The sequence below is a fragment of the Elgaria multicarinata genome, chromosome 4 (genome assembly GCF_023053635.1).
Source record: "Elgaria multicarinata webbii isolate HBS135686 ecotype San Diego chromosome 4, rElgMul1.1.pri, whole genome shotgun sequence".
In the NCBI taxonomy this organism is placed as follows: Eukaryota; Metazoa; Chordata; class Lepidosauria; order Squamata; family Anguidae; genus Elgaria; species Elgaria multicarinata.
Window position 1 is genome coordinate 2833423 of NC_086174.1, and position 18644 is coordinate 2852066.

General features: G+C 49.8%; 1 protein-coding gene across 1 annotated transcript in view; it reads right to left on the minus strand.

Moving 5' to 3' along the window:
• The window catches only part of SCARA5 (scavenger receptor class A member 5), a 133614-nt gene that overhangs the window by 90169 nt on the left and 24801 nt on the right, over window positions 1-18644 (minus strand). The window contains exon 3 of the mRNA XM_063123747.1: window positions 7792-7920. Within this exon, the coding sequence (XP_062979817.1) occupies window positions 7792-7920 (129 nt within the window). The remainder of the gene's footprint in view (window positions 1-7791; window positions 7921-18644) is intronic.

The following is an 18644-nucleotide window of genomic DNA, read 5'->3' on the forward strand; positions in this document are numbered from 1 at the left end:
CCCCCCCGTCCCCTCTTTTTGGACACAGGTTTCTTCCCTCTTAGCACTACTTCACAAGCATTTACCCCCGCTGAGAATCTGCTGCGTATATTTTTCCCACTGAGAAAGTCGGAGCCACAACCGTTTCAAGCGTTCAGAACAGCGTACTTCCTGTGTTAACCCCATTGAGAACCTGTAGCATCTTTTTTCCCATTGAGAAAATCAGAGCTGAGCTGTTTCTTCCCCACCCACCCCACCCCCAGTGGGGCTGCTTTCCTATTCACAGAATGCAGCTCCCTCTGATCAGGTAGGGTACCACACTAACATCATTCACAGAACGCAGCCTGTTTTCTCCATTCATAAAAACGCAGTTTAAATCTTTCACATCCTTCACGTCCCAATTGTGGCTGAGAGGGGGGGAGGTGTGGGGTTAAACTATGGGGGTTTGATTCACCACTTCAAATATTTAAAAGTTGTCATACAGAGGAAGGCCAGGATCTCTTCTTGATCCTCCCAGAGTGCAGGACACGGAATAACGGGCTCAAGTTAAAGGAAGCCAGATTCCAGCTGGACATCAGGAAAAACTTCCTGACTGTTAGAGCAGCACGACAATGGAACCAGTGACCTAGGGAGGTTGTGGGCTCTCCCACACTAAAGGCCTTCAAGCGGCACTGGACAACCCTCTGTCAGGGATGCTTTAGGGTGGATTCCTGCATTGAGCAAGTGGTTGGACTCGATGGCCTTGTAGGCCCCTTCCAACTCTGCTATTCTATGATTCTATAATTAGTGCTACTCAGCCAACCCAACCCCAAAGTATGGGGGTTTCAAGCGCTGTGTGTGACCCATAAAAAAATGGGTTTTTCTGTATGGTGTATTCTGCATGGACCAAAACCATTTTCATGAAAATTGAGTTAATACCCAGAAGTGCTTCTCCTTCCATTTCCATGTAGACGACCTTAGCTAGCTAGGTTTTTAAGAATGTAAACATAGCAAATTCATGAGAAATGCAGAGAGGTTTGGTGAGTCAGTGGTTGCACCACATCTGGAGGGCCCCGGGTGAGGGAGGGCTGATGTGGGGTTTCACAGCTCGGGGGAAATGCCCAGACTTGATTCAGATTCGGGGTAGGAGGAGGGAGACCTGTGTAGTCCTACAAGCAGAGCAAGATCATGGTGAGGAGCTAGAAAAGCCAAGGGGGAAGGCTACCTTCACAAGGTCCATCTCTGGCCTTCTCCCCTGCCTCAATTCCTCCCCTCACCCTCTTCTGAAGTCCCACCTGTGATGAGGATTAAATTGTGGGCCCTCAGAGCAGAGGCCAGGATTCCTTCCTAGCTCTGCCTGGAGATGCTGCCAGGGATTGAACCTCTGACTCATAGAATCATAGAATAGCAGAGTTGGAAGGGGCCTACAAGGCCATCGAGTCCAACCCCCTGCTCAATGCAGGAATCCACCCTAAAGCATCCCTAAGTGGGGAAGGGGGAGGGGGCTTACCTGGTTCTGCCGTCCGCCACAGCCTACTTCCGGCCTTAGGCGTCTGCGGCAGTCGAAGCCGCCACGCAGACTGTGGCGGCGACGGTGGCGGAGCCAAGTAAGTGCGGGGGGGGGGGGCAAAATCAGGGTGACCATTTGCCTGGATTTGCCCAGATTTGTCTGGGTTTTCGATGACAAATCCGAGAGGGGGAGGGGAAATCCGGATTTTTCCAAAGAGCAGCTCTGATGGGAATTAACTAAAATGCTTATAACTCCGTCATTTTTTAAGATAAAGACATGAAACTTGGCATGATGGTAGCTCTTAAGAAGGGCTTTAGTCATACCAAATTTGAAACAGATCCGTTCATCCATTGATTTTTTAGGGTTTTTTTTTAAAAAATGAGGTTTTAAAATTATTATTTTTAAAATTGTCATTTTTAAAGATAAAGAGATGAAACTTTGCACCATGATAGGATTTAGGTAGAGCTTTAGCCACACCAAATTTGAAACAGATCTGTTCATTTATTGATTTTTAGGATTTTTTTATTAAAATTGAGGTTTTTAAATTATTATTTTTAAACCGTCATTTTTAAAGATAAAGAGCTGAAAGTTGACACCATGATATCATTTAGGTAGAGCTTTAGCCATACCAAATTTGAAACAGATCTGTTCATCCGTTGATTTTTAGAATTTTTTTAAAATTTTAGGATTTAATTTTTTTTAAAAAAAATATTATTTTAAAAGATAAAGAGATGAAACTTGGCACCATGATTGCTCTTAACAAGGACTTTAGCTATGCCAAGCTTGAAACAGATCTGTCCATCCATTGAGTTTTAGGATTTTTTTTAAAGTTGGAGGTTTTAAAATTATTTTTTAAAAATGACATTTTTAAAAGATAAAGGGCTGAAAGTTGGCACCATGATAGCTCTTAAGGAGAGATTTAGCCATGCCAGGTTTGAATCAGATCTGTTCATCCATTGTTTTTTTTTAGGATTTTTTTAAAAGTTCAAAGTTTTAAAATTATTCTGTTTTAAAACTGTTGGAGCCATATCCTTCGAACTCAGGTTGTCAAACCTCCTCTTTGAGGTTTTGCATATTGAGCAGTTTCAGCCCTTGGCATTAAGGGGATCTCCAGTCTTTAGGTAAACTGCCGCAACACCCACCTTAACGTTAGAGTAGAGAAACTTGTGACAATTATACACAAGCTTTTTTAAAAAAATTGAAACTAAGCCAGCCATCCGGCCGGCCAGTCGCAAACCCTGTTAACAACAACAGCAGCTTGCAATGAGTGAAGATACAGTCAGAAAAGATAGTTGAGGGAAGGGGAGAATGTAACACAGAGTATAGCAAAAGCTTCAAAGTACAGCAAAACCTACAAAAGTAGGAGTGAGTGAAGTTAATTTCAGATACAGTGAATCTCTCACTTGTTCTTTATTTCAGTGATTTTAACATTAAGATGCTATGTAGAACAGATTTGTCTTAAATGTATGCTGTAAAATCAGGCATGTGACCAAGGCTATGTTCGGGTGGGCACGCCCCCTTGGTGCTGGACATGCCCCCTTGGGGGCTGACCATGTTGTCCTCCTTTTTGGTTTCCAAAATTTGGTCACCCTAGCAAAATGGCGTCCGAATATCGATCCAGACCTCCGGATGTCGCTCCAGATCCATTTCCAGAGCAGGTCGGGGTGCGTGGGTCCAGATCGACCAGAACTGGTTGGGGCCAGATCCGGAAGGTCCGGATTCAGGATACGAAGCAATTCGGGAGGGTTGTGCACAGCCCTAGCATTTTTGGCATCACAATGTTTGTCTTTGGCCCTGCAGACCATTGGAACATGGCCCCCAAGAGCTTCTTGGAAACGGAATCCAGCCCTCGGGGTGAAAGAGGTTCGGCACCCTTGGCATACAGGGCTCCTCTAAACAAGCAATTTATTGCACACTCATGATTAGCCACTCACAGAAGTTTGGGGGCCGATTTCATGATGTCGTTAACAACCAGGTCATCTCCTGCCAAAACCTCTGGAAATCCTGGGACAAAAAGAACCACTTTTATAGGGGCAATAGCCGGGAAACAGCAAGATCTTCTACCACTAGATGGCGCTGTCTCAACAGAACTTATTGGAACTGAATGGAGGTGAAGAATTCAATTCAAACCTCTTGTCACCCCTCTCTTCCTGTGTAATGCAGCCCACAACAGTTGTGCCAAAGAACCAGGAAGAACATTAAGGGAAATACAATTTCCCTTATAGTAGAGATGCAGAAACTCTGGTCAGCATGCCGGCCTGCCACTTGCTCACATGCTGCATTGGTGCTGCATTTGACACTGCAAGGTAGAGGTCAACCAGGTGGCTGGAGGTGGTTGAATCATAGAATCATAAAATAGCAGAGTTGGAAGGGGCCTACAGGGCCATCGAGTCCAACTCCCTGCTCAATGCAGGAATCCACCCTAAAGCATCCCTGACAGATGGTTGTACAGCTGCCTCTTGAAGGCCTCTCGTGTGGGAGAGCCCACAACCTCCCTAGGTAACTGATTCCACCGTCGCACTGCTCTAACAGTCAGGAAGCTTTTCCTGATGTCCAGCTGGAATCTGGCTTCCTTTAACTTGACCCCGTTATTCCGTGTCCTGCACTCTGGGAGGATGGAGAAGAGATCCTGGCCCTCCTCTGTGTGACAACCTTTCAAGTATTTGAAGAGTGCTCTCATGCCTCCCCTCAATCTTCTCTTCTCCAGGCTAAACATGCCCGGTCCTTTCAGTCTCTCTTCATAGGGCTTTGTTGAGGGCGAGGCTGCATTGGCACCACGGGCTGCCCTTTGAATACAATTTGGGTTTGACTGTGGCACGCAGTGGTGCAGCTCGGTAATGCTAGACCTTGGATTTAATGCTCTTATGGGGGGGATTATTAGATGGTGGGGTGTATTACTTCAGTTGTGAAGCACACAATTACATTCCTCTTCTCCCCACACACACCATCCCATGCTCTACTACTGCTTCAACACTCCTGGTACATTAGAGCCATACAATAACAGCAAACTGTTTGCTAACTGTGATAAAGAGAAGAAAAGAAATACTCTGAGCATGTGCAGTGTTGCATTTTAAATTAACTTAAATCGTGGTCCCCACCAGGGCTGCAGGAATAAAATGGAGTTTGCCAGCAGCTGGCCTGTTTGCTGCCGGTCCCCTTCCATCCCCTGCTGCTTTTTGGGTGGTTGTTTGAGGCTGTCCTGTCCCCCGCCCCCCCAGGGCTGCAGAGTCCTCTCTCTCAGCCCTTGGGCCAAGCCCTAGCTGTGCCAGTGGTGACATTTGCCCAACGCTTGGCTGCCCCTGCTTTAATACAACAAGGACAACAACAGATAGCTGCTGTTCCTCTGACAAAACTTTCCAAAGGGTTTTGGGGGTGGGCTGGGGGGTGGGGGAGAGACATCAGGAGATAAACAGCTGGAGCCAGGAGTGGGTTGTTCCTGTGGGCAAGAGGCAATGTTTCTGGTGCCAGGATCTGTCCTCCCAGTCGAGAAGCCGTCACTCGGCTCCCGCCTTGCAGACATTCTGGGAACGTGCTGCGGTGGCGGCCGCCCAACCCACAAACCCCCGAGTCTGAGCCCAAAAGTTCTTTGGGATGGTTCGTGGCCACCCACTGAACCTCGGCCGGCTCCTTCGGCCGAGGGCTGGGCTTGACGCACTTCTCCTGGTCCAACAATTACTCATTGAGCGTTGGCTTTATGACTTCATCCTCACAGGGCTACACCCAAAACAACGGGGTGGCGGCACGAGCAAGCGTACGAGGATGAGCAAGTGCCAGTGCGGTGGTGGTGGTTATGGTGACGGGAGGAGGATTACGGGCAAGCAGAGAGAAATATTTGGAAGCAACAGTTGTTGATCCAGGAAGATTGGCACAGCTTTCCCCAACCTGGCGCCCTCCATTTTTGTTGGACCACCATTCCCATCATCCCCCAGCTAGCCATGAGAGCAAGAGCGAGCGAGCAATGCATTCTGTGAAACACCCAGAGAGCTTCATCCATTGGGCATTATAGAAATGCGGTCAATAAAATTCATGAGGATGGACAGGGCTGCAGCCTTATGCATAGTGACCTGGGGGTAAAGCCCCGTCGACCTCACGGATGCTCACCTCTGCAGAGGCTCAATGTGCAAAACTCATCCAAACCCTAACCAAAGATCTTCACACAGCTGCAATGCAACTTCTCACTTTTCTTTAGAAATGGAAACCATTTTTGGCAAGGAAGCGCTAACCGGTAGCTGTGAAGGAGGAACCCGTCACTGAAAAGGGGAGAAACGGCAGGATTATTTCTCTTGTTCTCTGCTTTCCACTCAAAGACCTCCTGCACCCCCTGCACCCATACATTCTCTCTCTCTCTTTCTCTCTCTTCCGGGCGCGTTCCGGAAGTCCGAACGTGGAGCCACCCCACCCCCACCCCAGCGTCCCTGGCTTCGCTTTGGCTGGGCGGGCACGGGGCGCCATCTCGCCCGCCCAGGCCCAGCTGAATCCTCGGGCCAGCTCACAGCCAACGCGCGTGAATGCTGACTCCCCTCTTAGCTTGGCGCTCTAGGCGGCCGCCTGAGTGGCCTCTATGGTAGCCCTGGCCCTGCACACACCGCTCCACAAACCTTGCAGCATTGATATGTTTAAATGGCAAGACAAAGCACAGACGGCCCGGAGAAGAAAAATCGCAGCGCCGTAGTCAGATGGCGGGAATGGGCAGTAGACCGAAAACCCCGAAACCCCTTTTTTCCCTTTTGTTTCTGGGAGCTCTGTACAATTTTGGAAGGCTGTAGCAGCGCATTTGCACTGCTAAATGACATGGAATGGATGCATTCGACATCACAACGGCCCTTGCTTTTGTTCCCCAGACTATCATGTGGCCATGGCGGCCATTACTCGGCTGGTCCAGCCTGCCCTCTGCCCTGGGTTCTGCACCTACCCTCCACTGGGAACCACCCCCAGCTACGCCCACTTCCCAAATCCAAAGTGAAGCCACCAGTGATAGACAGAAGAAACAATATGGAGACAGCGGGGAAATGGAAAAAGTCAACATGGTGACATTGGGGAGGGGAGAACAGGATGGTGAAAATGCGCCGTTTCGGGGGGGAGCCTGACATGGCTGCGAGTTGGGGGCTGCGTCATATAAACAACGCAGCGCCACTGAGCGACCATGATGGGGTAAGTAGGCCGGAACTTTCTCCTGATGTTCACGATCGTATCTCGGCATGTCTCTCAGATATCTCAGCCTGGCTGCTTCATCGTCGTTTGAAACTTAACATGGCAAAGACTGAATTGCTTGTTTTTCCTCCTAAACCTTCTCCTCACCTCTCATTCTCTCTTACTGTCAACGATGTCACGCTTACTCCGGTCAAGGAAGCTCGTAGTCTTGGCTTTATATTTGACTCCTCGCTCTCCTTTACTCCTCACATCGAGGCAGTAGCTAAATCCTGTCGTTTCTTCCTGTATAATATTGCCAGGATTCGACCATTTTTGTCTGTCTCTTCTGCCAAGACTCTCGTTCACGCACTGGTTATCTCTCGGTTGGACTACTGCAACCTTCTTCTCTCTGGCCTTCCTTCGTCTCACATCAGTCCGCTGGTCTCTGTCCACCACTCTGCCGCTAAGATCATCTTCTTGGCCTGCCGCTCTGACCATGTCACTCCACTTCTGAAATCTCTTCATTGGCTTCCAATTCTCTCCAGAATCCAATATAAACTTCTCCTGCTGACCTTCAAAGCTCTTCACGGTCTAGCTCCTGCCTATCTCTCCTCTCTCATCTCACACTATCGCCCCACTCGTGCTCTCCGCTCCTCTGATGCCATGCTTCTCGCCTGCCCAAGGACCTCCACTTCCCTTACTCGGCTTCGTCCTTTTTCTTCTGCTGCCCCTTACGCCTGGAACGCTCTTCCAGAACACTTGAGAACTACCAACTCAATCACAGCTTTTAAAACTCAGCTAAAAACTTTTCTTTTCCCTATAGCTTTTAAATATTGAGTTTGTTCTGACTCTATACTGTTAGCCTCACCCTACCCGGTGCCTGTTTACACTTCCCTGTGCCTGTTTGCATTCTCCTTCCCTCTTTATTGTTTACTACAACTTATTAGACTGTAAGCCTACGCGGCAGGGTCTTGCTATTTACTGTGTTATCTGTACAGCACCATGTACATCGATGGTGCTATATAAATAAATAAATAATAATAATAATAATAATAATAATAATAATAGTAGTAGTAGTAGTAGTATAGACACCCCCCCCTCATCTCTTACCCTAGGAGATGACCTCACTGTACCTGCCGCAAAACAGTCCAGGAGAGTCGCGTTCCCCCTTCCCCCGCACCGCTGGTCCTTACCTGCGAGGATGAAAACTCCCACGAGGATCAGGAACACAAGCAAGTAGAGCCCGACCACGGCATATTTGAGAGCCGCCAAGGATCCAAGATGGCCACAGGGGCCGGGCGATTTCTTCTTGCCGCCTGGACCTGTGGAAAGGGGAGAGGTGGATGGTTAGGAGATTATATTATGTTCATTAGTTCTGTATCTAAATTAATATGATCTGTTAGTATTGTTACCCGGGCTATCAATATCATGGAGCCATATTTGGCAGAAAGGAAGACGGGGCTCTTTCACCGCTCCTCTTCAATTCATGAAAGAGAGGCATAAGAAACTCTCTCCATTGGGGCCAGTGCTGTCTGTTCTGACCGGCAGCAGCTGTCCAAGGAATTTCCCCATCACCTGCTTCCTTCTTTAGCCTTTTAAACCAGACATGCCTGATGGAGCCCAGGGACTGGAAACAAAGCCCTATGAAGAGAGGCTGAAAGAACTGGGCATGTTTAGCCTGGAGAAGAGAAGATGGAGGGGAGACATGATAGCACTCTTCAAATACTTAAAAGGTTGTCACACAGAGGAGGGCCAGGATCTCTTCTCGATCCTCCCAGAGTGCAGGACACGGAATAACGGGCTCAAGTTACAGGAAGCCAGATTCCAGCTGGACATCAGGAAAAACTTCCTGACTGTTAGAGCAGTACGACAATGAAACCAGTTACCTGGGGAGGTTGTGGGCTCTCCCACACTAGAGGCCTTCAAGAGGCAGCTGGACAACCCTCTGTCAGGGATGCTTTAGGGTGGATTCCTGCATTGAGCAGGGGGTTGGACTCGATGGCCTTGTAGGCCCCTTCCAACTCTGCTATTCTAGGATTCTATGATTCTATGACTCCTACAAAGTAGGTGCTCTACCGAATGAGACCAGGGGCAAGGGACATATTGGAAGAGGGGGCTGAATTGTCCCACACCAGGACCTCCAGGACCCAGATGACATTAGGGCGCATGGGCCCACCACTGGCATAATTACCGCACCGACTTTGGACTTCTGTGCCTCTCTCAGCACAGAGGAAGGGACCCTGCCTGTGCAAGGAACAGCTGCTCCCCCTCCAAGCACCGGCAGAGCTCCTGGCTGCATGCGCCGTCCCTGCAGGGAGAGCGCACACCACACGGAAGGACTTTGCTGTTTGGGGGAAGAGCAGGAGCTCCTCTCAGCACCAGCCAAGACCCCGGCTTTGTGTGGAAGCCGTCTCCGTGGGGGCGGCATGTAGAGTGTCGTAGGGTTTATCCAGTTGCTCCTCCTGGGCCACGTCCCTGCTCTTACGTCTGATCTGAGATTCCTCCATGAAGCAAGGCTTGCAGAACAAGCCCCACCCATTAGAGGAACCCAAAGAGCCTCCACAGACTAGGTACGGCGCCTCCCATGGCTGGATTATCCCCGTGGGCCGGAGTTCCCCGTCCTTGCTGTATACAAATTCATGGAGTGGGGAGGTCTGTCAATGGCTACTTGTCACAATGGCTAGGTGGAACCCCCAGTTTCAGAGGCACCTTACCCCTGGAAGCAACAATGGTGGAGGGAACCTCAGAGATCATCTAGCCCAACCACCAGCGCAATGTAGCTTCTGCTTTTCAAGGTGGAGGTGCAGCATGCCTGACAGATGGCCATTCAGCTTCTGCCAAAATAGCTCCAGCGAAGGAATGAAATCCGTTCCGCCACTGAACGGCGCTCACTGTGGTCTCTGTAAGATGTACCCGCCAGCAGTCTAGCTGCTGCATTTTGCACTAGCTGCAACTTCCGAGTCGTCTTCAAGGGCAGCCCCACATAGAGTGCATTGCAGTAATCTAATCGGGAAGTTACCAGTGCATGCACTACTGTGGCTAGGTTGCCCTGTCCAGGAAAGGCCATAGCTGGCAGATCAGCCGAAGCTGACCCCAAGTATTCCGTGCCACAGAGTCCAACTGGGCCTCCAGTGACAATGATGGGTCTAGGAGTACTCCCAAGCTACGTACCTGCTCCTTCAGAGAGAGAGAGCCACCTCACCCAGAACAGGCCTACAAGGCCATCGAGTCCAACCCCCTGTTCAATGCAGGAATCCACCCTAAAGCATCCCTGACAGATGGTTGTCCAGCTGCCTCTTGAAGGCCTCTAGTGCAGGAGAGCCCACAACCTCCCTAGGTCACTGATTCCATTGTCGTACTGCTCTAACAGTCAGGAAGTTTTTCCTGATGTCCAGCTAGAATCTGTCTTCCTTTAACTTGAGCCCATTATTCCATGTCCTGCACTCTGGGAGGATCAAGAAGAGATCCTGGCCCTCCTCTGTGTGACAACCTTTTAAGTATTTGAAAAGTGCTATCATTTTCCAGCCTCTTCCAGCTTATATATTTATTTATTTATTTATTACATTTTTATACCGCCCAATAGCCGAAGATCTCTGGGCGGTTCACATTGACTGCCATTCCAGGTCCGGGCCCGATTCAAAGTGCTGGTACTAATATTCAAAGCCCTAAATGGCTTGGGGCCAGGTTATTTGAAGGAACGCCTCCTCCCATATGTACCTGCCTGGACCCTAAGGTCATCCTCAGGGGTCCTTCTCCGTGAGCCCCTGCCAAAGGAAGCGAGGCACGTGGCTACCAGGAGGAGGGCCTTCTCTGCTGTGGCACCCCGGCTGTGGAATGAGCTCTCTAAGGAGGTTTGCTTGGCACCTCCGTTATATGCCTTTAGACGCCAGGTGAAGACCTTTTTATTCTCCCAGCATTTTAACAGTCTATAAATAAATTTTAACTTGGTGTTTTAAAGTTGTAATTTTGCATTGCTGCTCTTTTTATGTGGTTGAGCTTTTATATTGGATTTTATATTATGGTTTTATACTGTTGTTTTACACTTTGGTTTTAAATTTTGTGAACCGCCCAGAGAGCTCCGGCTATTGGGTGGTATAGAAATGTAATAAATAAATAAATAAACAATATCAGTTTGGCGGGGGCTCCCCTCAGTTAACTCGTAATCAGACTGGAGAAGGGCTGGGCCTCGGCGTCAGCATCTAGACCCCCGGGGCCAAGGCAAAAAGAGACAGAGAGAGAGAGGAGAAAATGGGTCACAAAGAACTGTTGAACAAGAGCTCTGGCAAAACAGACTTTAAAAAATAAAATAAAACCTGGCACGAGGAATTTCTCACAAATGTTTTGCCAATAGGAGGAATCGAATGCACAGTTCCAGAGCCAAAGTTGCCTCAGAAGGCTGCAGGCGGGCGATATTGACGTTAAAAATAGCCAGGAAAGAAAAAATAAAAGAAAGGGAAGATGAGTGTGAAGCAGTTTACAAAGATCTCCATAAACCCCCAGGGGCAATGCTAATTCCCCCCCCCCCCAATTTGTAGCTTAGACATCTTTGTACATTGTTGCAACTTCACAATGGATCACAGAGAGGAACTTGAAAAAAAACCACGTCGTGATAAAGACAGGATGAACCCCCTCTACACGCATGGCTTCTGAAATCTCCCTACACAATAGGTTATATTTACGGGCCATAAGATTTGCTCTAACAAACTCATCTTGAGCTGCCATCACGCCCCTGAGTGAACTGGAACCTGTCACAAGGAGCCACAGAGGCCCTGTGGCTCAGTGGTAGAGGCCCTACTTGGCATGCGGACGGTCCCAGCGTTCATCCCCAGGTAGGGCGAGGAAAGAATCCCGAAACCCTCGAGAGCCAGACAGTGTTGGCTATACTAGATAGACCAAGGATCCGACTCAGAGCATCGTCACACGGGGGGAAATCGCGTTTGCTTTCCGTTGCTTTTCCACCCATCCGTTTGTCCCTCATTACTTCCTCTTTTGAAAGAGGAAGTAAACAATGCGCACGTGGCCCATTCAGTGGGCGGTTTTGATTGCGCTGCTTCTCCTGCACACAGCAGGAGATAGTGGCAACTTCCATCTTTAAAATAAGTTGGACTTACTGGGGTGTTGTTGTTGTTGTTTGGTGTGGCGCAAAGGGTAGAAGGAGGAGGAGGCGCACAGGAGGCAAACGACATCGTGAGAGGGACCCACGGAAATCCATGAGTGCCCAGCAACAAACGTTCAAGAAAATGCTTGTCTGATGGAGCTCTCGGTGTAAGGCAGCTTCCAACGTTTCTAAGGAAAGAGTCTGGAACCCGCCCTGATAAAAACTGATCCTCCCCCTATTTCATAGAATCATAGAATCATAGGATAGTAGAATTGGAAGGGGCCTACAAGGCCATCGAGTCCAACCCCCAGCTCAAGGCAGGAATCCACCCTAAAGCATCCCTGACAGAGGGTTGTCCGGCTGCCTCTTGAAGGCCTCTAGTGTGGGAGAGCCCACGACCTCCCTAGGTCACTGGTTCCATTGTCATCCTGCTCTAACAGTCAGGTAGTTTTTCCTGATGTCCAGCTTTGAGGCTTTATCTTCTGACGCTATCTTCCCTGAATGAGGAGGTGCCTCTCCTTGCTCTCACACAACCACACAATCCAAAGTGGCACAAGACGAGGGAGAGGAGCACACAGAGAGGGTAGAAATGATCAAGAGAACGGGCTAGGCTTTGTTAGCTCCTTGGCCAATCTCTCTCTCTCTCTCTCTCTCTCTCTCTCTCCATCCCCTGACCCATTTCAGCAGGCAGTGCAATGAAGAAATATCTCCCAGGGGAAGATGGAGGACAGCAGTGTGACTCTGGTGTTGTGTCTCTGGTGTAGCCTGGAGACGCCAGAAGATCAGTTTGGGGAGGCTGAGAAGAAGTTGCCCACTCCATCTCCGCCTCTGCTCACAATCGCCTGACACCCAAACCCGTCAGCATCGGCAACCTGCAGCCTGAGATCAGGTTTTGTGGACCAAAAGACCGTCTTAATATCATAACTCCACATTGGGCCAGGAGCCAAATCCATTCCCAGATTAACTCCCAGTATGATACAGCTGCCCTGAATGTCAAGCCTTAGCCCAGCTGGCCAACTGGCTTGATTTATTTTATTTATTTTATTTTATTTTATTTATTTATTACACTTATATACCGCCCCCATAGCCAGGGCTCTCTGGGCGGTTTACAGAAATTCTAAAATTGAGATAAAAACAAGAATACAAAATTTAAAACTCTAAAACACAGAACATACACACATAAAGCATTAAAAACCGTTAAAAAACTAAACATGTGGGTAATTAGGATGTGCCGCCATATGCCTGGGCAAAGAGGAAAGTCTTAACCTGGCGCCGGAAAGATAGCAGCGTTAGTGCCAGGCGAGCCTCGTCAGGGAGATCATTCCACAGTCTGGGGGCCACCACTGAAAAGGCCCTGTCCCTCGTTGCCACACTCCGAGGCACCCGGAGGAGGACCTTAGATATGCTACATCAGCTGAACAGAACCATTTAGAAAGCCGAGATGCCAAGTGCTTTTGATCCACGGAAGACCATCGGCTGATCTGCACGACACATTTAGCATGGCCTTTTTTTTTTCCAAGTAACTGGATAAACTGAAACTCCAATCTGCATGAGTGTTCTGGTCACCTGCGTCACTAAATTCCACTAGGAGCCTATGGCCAGAGACAAGGGGAAACGTGGTCAAGCACCTGACGAGGGACCAATAACAAGAGCCTCCTGGAGTTATTTTATCTATCTATCTAATTATTTATTTACAATATTTATATACCACTCCCCATTCAGAATTTCGGAGCGGTGGACAAAAAAAAATAGAATAAAAGCAGAATAAAAACACATCAAAAGTACATTTTTAAGTGCAAAATAAACCGCTGCTGGTCATTAAGGGAAGGCTTCCTGGAACAATGACATTTTCCGGAGGCGCCTGCCTGACCTCCAGAGGCGGGAAATTCCATAGGATGGGGGCCACCACACTGAAGGCTCTTCCCCTGGTGGACTCCAGCAGGACAGTAGGTCAATGTGGAACCACCAGGAGCAGGCCCTTGGATGACCTCAGTGACCGGGCAAGTTGATAGGAGAGAAGGCGTTCTCTCAGGAAGGCTTGCTCTCCTCCTCCTCATTGCAACCTGCTTGTCTCCTTCCTCTCGCTCTGGCCCAGACAACGGTGGTGATAAGAGGAAGGAGCAGAAGATGCCACACCCTCCTTGCTCTCTGGCTCTCTACCTGTCAAGCAAGCAAGTGGGGGCCATGATGAGAGAGAGGATGAAAAACAATAGCAGCTGGAGACAATGGCAGAATCATAGAATCATAGACTTGTAGAGTTGGAAGGGGCCTACAAGGCCATCAAGTCCAACCCCCTGCTCAATGCAGGAATCCACCCTAGAGCATCCCTGACAGAGGGTTGTCCAGCTGCCTCTTGAAGGCCTCTAGTGTGGGAGAGCCCACCACCTCCCTAGGTAACTGATTCCATTGTCGTACTGCTCTAACAGTCAGGAAGTTTTTCCTGATGTCCAGCCGGAATCTGGCTTCCTTTAACTTGAGCCCGTTATTCCATGTCCTGCACTCTGGGAGGATCGAGAAGAGATCCTGGCCCTCCTCTGTGGGACAGCCTTTTAAGTATTTGAAGAGTGCTCTCATGTCTCCCCTCAATCTTCTCTTCTCCAGGCTAAACCTGCCCAGTTCTTTCAGTCTCTCCTCAAAGGGCTTTGTTTCCAGACCCCGATCATCCTGGTTGCCCTCCTCTGAACACGCTCCAGCTTGTCTGCGTCCTTCTTGAATTGGGGAGCCCAGAACTGGACGCAATACTCTAGATGAGGCCTAACCAGGGCTGAATAGAGAGGAACCAGTACGTCCCACGATTTGGAAGCTCTACTTCTATTAATGCAGCCCAAAATAGCATTGGCCTTTCTTGCAGCCATATCACACTGTTGGCTAATATTCAGCTTGTGATCGACAACAATTCCAAGATCCTTCTCGTTTGTAGTATTGCTAAGCCAAGTGTCCCCCATCTTAGAATCATAGAATAGCAGAGTTGGAAGGGACCTACATGACCATCGAGTCCAACCCCCTGCTCAATGCAGGAATCCACCCTAAAGCATCTTGTAACTGTTCATTTGGTTTCTATTTCCTAGATGAAGGAGGGGGGCCTGGCCAAAGGCCCCTCAGAAACCTGGAGCCAGCTCTGTCAAGGAGATCATTGGTGAGCTCTAGACAGCGCTGAGCCAAATGTTCTCCAGGTTTCCCACCCCCTTTGGAAACAGTTCTGGGGACGGGCTTGAAACCCCTCCCAAAAAAGCTCAGAATCCATTGTCACAACTGTTCACATCCACACCAATTCACCCTCATTTTCCCCTTCTTCGCCTGCTGATTCTGATGCCATTTTTCTCTTCCTCTTTGCACTGATTCCTCAAGCGATCCTAGACAATCAGGGATCATGCAGAGGAAAGATGATGATGTCACAAGAGAATGCCGCCAATCAGATTCAGTTATGTAACAATGACATTAAGGCAAACGAAACCTGAGTGGAGGCACTGGTTCTGGTACCGGGTCAGACAGGTGATCCTGGCCAAGCAGGGATCACTGTAAAAATCCCACCATTTCTCAGCCCTCTTGCCACAAACGCTGATGTGAAAGGGAGTTGGTTGATTCTTATGAAACTTTCCACCAAACGGATTCTATCCACCCCCCTATTTTGACTCAGCAGTAGGTTCAGATGTACTTGGAAGGCTCTGAGAAATTAGCTGGGCCCCTGATTTGCTACATCGCTGGCCATCCAGCGGTGGCCACTTCTGACTCCATCTCCAGCTGAATTCCTCTCTGCAGCTGCTTCCCTGGCTTCCTGGCAACAGCTGGTGGAGATTCTCCCCAAGGGCAAATTTCCACCTCATTTGGCAACCCTGGGACTTGGGCGCCTCTCCTGACTTAGTTACGGCTGCCTGTTTGTCAAAACATCGCCCGGGTCTACCGCTGTGTTGGGGCCACCACCATGCTGAGCCCAAGAGCCAAGCAAATTGGGAGGGGGGGCGCTTCTCACCTACAGATGGGCTTGCCCGCCCCTCTTCAACACTAGCTTGAACTTCCCTTGATGCGGTGTCCTAGCAACCAGAACGAGAGGAAACACAGGCTCTCCTAGGCCTCAATCCGCCTCCCTTGGATGGGGAGTCCAGCTGGGTTGGGCAAGGTTGTTCGGCAATAAAGCAGCACAGAGGAGCTCATAAACCTACATTGGATAGGATTAAACCCCCAAAATTACCTCATAGTTTATGAGAGCTACAACAAAACTATATCCGGACAGTAAAAAAAATAAATCCTTGCCTCAGGTCAACAGAGGGGTACTATTGAGTCTAAATGACATCTAGAGGTTGAGCGACTTCACCAGGTGACGCTTTCTACACCTCCAGCGTTCCGGGGGGGAGAGGGGAGGATCTCAAGATATTCTGCTCGTGAGATCCTCCCCTAAGTTCACACGTGTGGGTGGCATCCCAGAATGATAGAAGGGAAGTTGCGCCTGCCATCAGGGCTGGTGCCAGACTATTTTGCGCCCTAGGCAGGTGAGCTGCTTTCACCCACCCACACCCACCCCAGTATACCTGGGTGCGGGGCGCCATCTCGCCCGCCCAGCCGAAGCGAAGCCAGGACGCTGGGGTGGGGTGGGGCAGCATCGGAACGGTGCACCCGGCCAGAAGCTGCTCTGGGAGAGCGACTTCCAGGCGCGCCGTTCTGAAGCCGCCCGCCCGTCCCCCCACTCCAGCGTTCTGGCTTCACTTCAGCTGGGCGCCCACCCAGCCGAAGCAAAGCCAGGATGCGGGGGGCGGGTGTAGCTTCATTTCGGCTGAGTGGGCACCCAGCTGAAGTGAAGCCAGGACACTGGGGTGGGGGTGGGTAGGTGTGGCTTCACTTCGGCTGGGTGGGTGCCCAGCCGAAATGAAGCCAGGACGCTGGGGTGGGCAGCTTTGGAACGGCCCGCCTGGAAGCAGCCCTTTCAGAGCTGCTGTGGGAGAGCAGCTTCCGGGTGCAGCGTCCGGCGCCCCCCTTACCTTGGTGCTCTAGGCGGCCGCCTGAGTGGCCTCTATGGTAGCACCAGCCCTGCCCCCCATTTTCTTTTCTTTTAATGGAGATGGGTGCACTTGTGCTCCAACAAAAATGTAAATTAAAAAACACCCCTCCTGCTCCCTTGCCATCCCCAGTGGGCATGGAGCGCCTGAAGAGCTCCATGCTTTCCCGCCTCCTCATGTTTACTCGCAAGGAGGCGGGGCGAAGCAGGGGGAGGCAGCCACACACCTCCCGCAGTCTTGGGACAATCCCAAGACCGTGGGAAGAATTGGGTTTTCCCAGGGATTATTTATCCCTGGGAAAACCCATGCTCATCCCGCCCCCCGCCCCCAGGAGTCCCTGTGCATCAATTGGATGCACAGGGACTCAGCTGTGACCAGCCTGGATTTTCAGGCTGGTGTAGAAACAGCCTCTGTATCACTTCTCCAACTTTCTTCTGAACATACTTCGGAAAGGAGCAGAATCTTCTGCCCACAAAGCACAATATTGAAAAGCAATGTTGTAGCGGAGCCTGGGCCCTCCGGGTCAAGGCACTGGGACTTTTTGAGTAGCAGGGACAATGGCGTCATTTCCCACACCCCACCCAGACTTGAACGGGCAATTAGCTTTACAAAGGACTTGCTCCTGGGGGAGAAGAGCCACTGCTGGAACTAGTTTGTCGGTATTGATCAACACAGCCGTCTGCAGATTTGGACTCTCCTATTAGCGGGGTCGGAAGCGTCACGACCAGGGCCCGCACAGTGGAATTTAAAACTGCGGCATTTGAAAAGGGAGACGCACATCACAACCTGTACATGCATAGCACCTGATCAAGGGTCCTGGATCGTGTGTACAGACTATGGCCCTTGCCGTAAATCCCCAGGGTTGCACTCGATAAGCAGGAGGGAAGAGTCCACAAACAGTCCATGGTTGAAAGCTGAAGTATCTCTCCAAAGCCGGGTCAACAATACAGGAATCAAGAAGGCATCAAAACATAGTCAGGGTCCGGTCCAAGGTCAGGAGAAGTCCAGGCAAGATCAAGGAGCTGGTATGCAAGCGACGAAGACAAGGCACCAAAACCATTGTTGCTTCCAGCGTCGCTTCTGAATTCAGGGAAGTCTTTTATGAGGAGTGTGGTGAGCTGCACGGGCCTTCAGCTAGCTTCTGCCTGTTCCTCTGAACGGCCAAGCCCCAAATACACCCAAGCTCAGCTGCTCCTCCTTTCCACTTAATCCCTCAAACTGAAGCACCACAGCCCTGCTCAGATGACACTTTGGGGCATGTGGCTCTGCTAAGCACATCTCACTGCGGTTATCTCTAACCACAGCTAGCGCTGCCGCCGCATGATGACAGAACCACGGAGTTTTGTGTGGCTTGCTTAACCACACCCTAACGCCATACCTCTCTGCTGATTTAGGACACAGCTAGACCTAAGGTTTATCCTGGGATCATCCAGGGTTCGCCCCTGCCTGAACACTGGATCCCCTGTGTGTCACCTAGATGAACAGGTTTGACCACTGGACGATCCAGGGATAAACCTTAGGTCTAGCTATGGCCTTAATGACTGACTGGTCATTCCACATCCCAGCATCCCAGTGCTCTTCAACATTTTTATTAATGATTTGGACGAGGAGGTGCAGGGAACGCTTTTCAAATTTGCAGACGACACAAAATTGGGTGGGATAGCTAATACCCTGGAAGACAGAAACAAACGTCAAAGTGATCTTGATAGGCTGGAGTGCTGGGATGAAAACAACAGGATGAAATTTCATAGGGATAAATGCCAAGTTCTACATCTAGGAAATCAAATGCACAGCTACAAGATGGGGAATACTTGGCTCAGCAATACTACAAATGAGAAGGATCTTGGAATTGTTGTAGATCGCAAGCTGAATATGAGCCAACAGTGTGATATGGCTGCAAGAAAGGCCAATGCTATTTTGGGCTGCATTAATAGAAGTAGAGCTTCCAAATCACGTG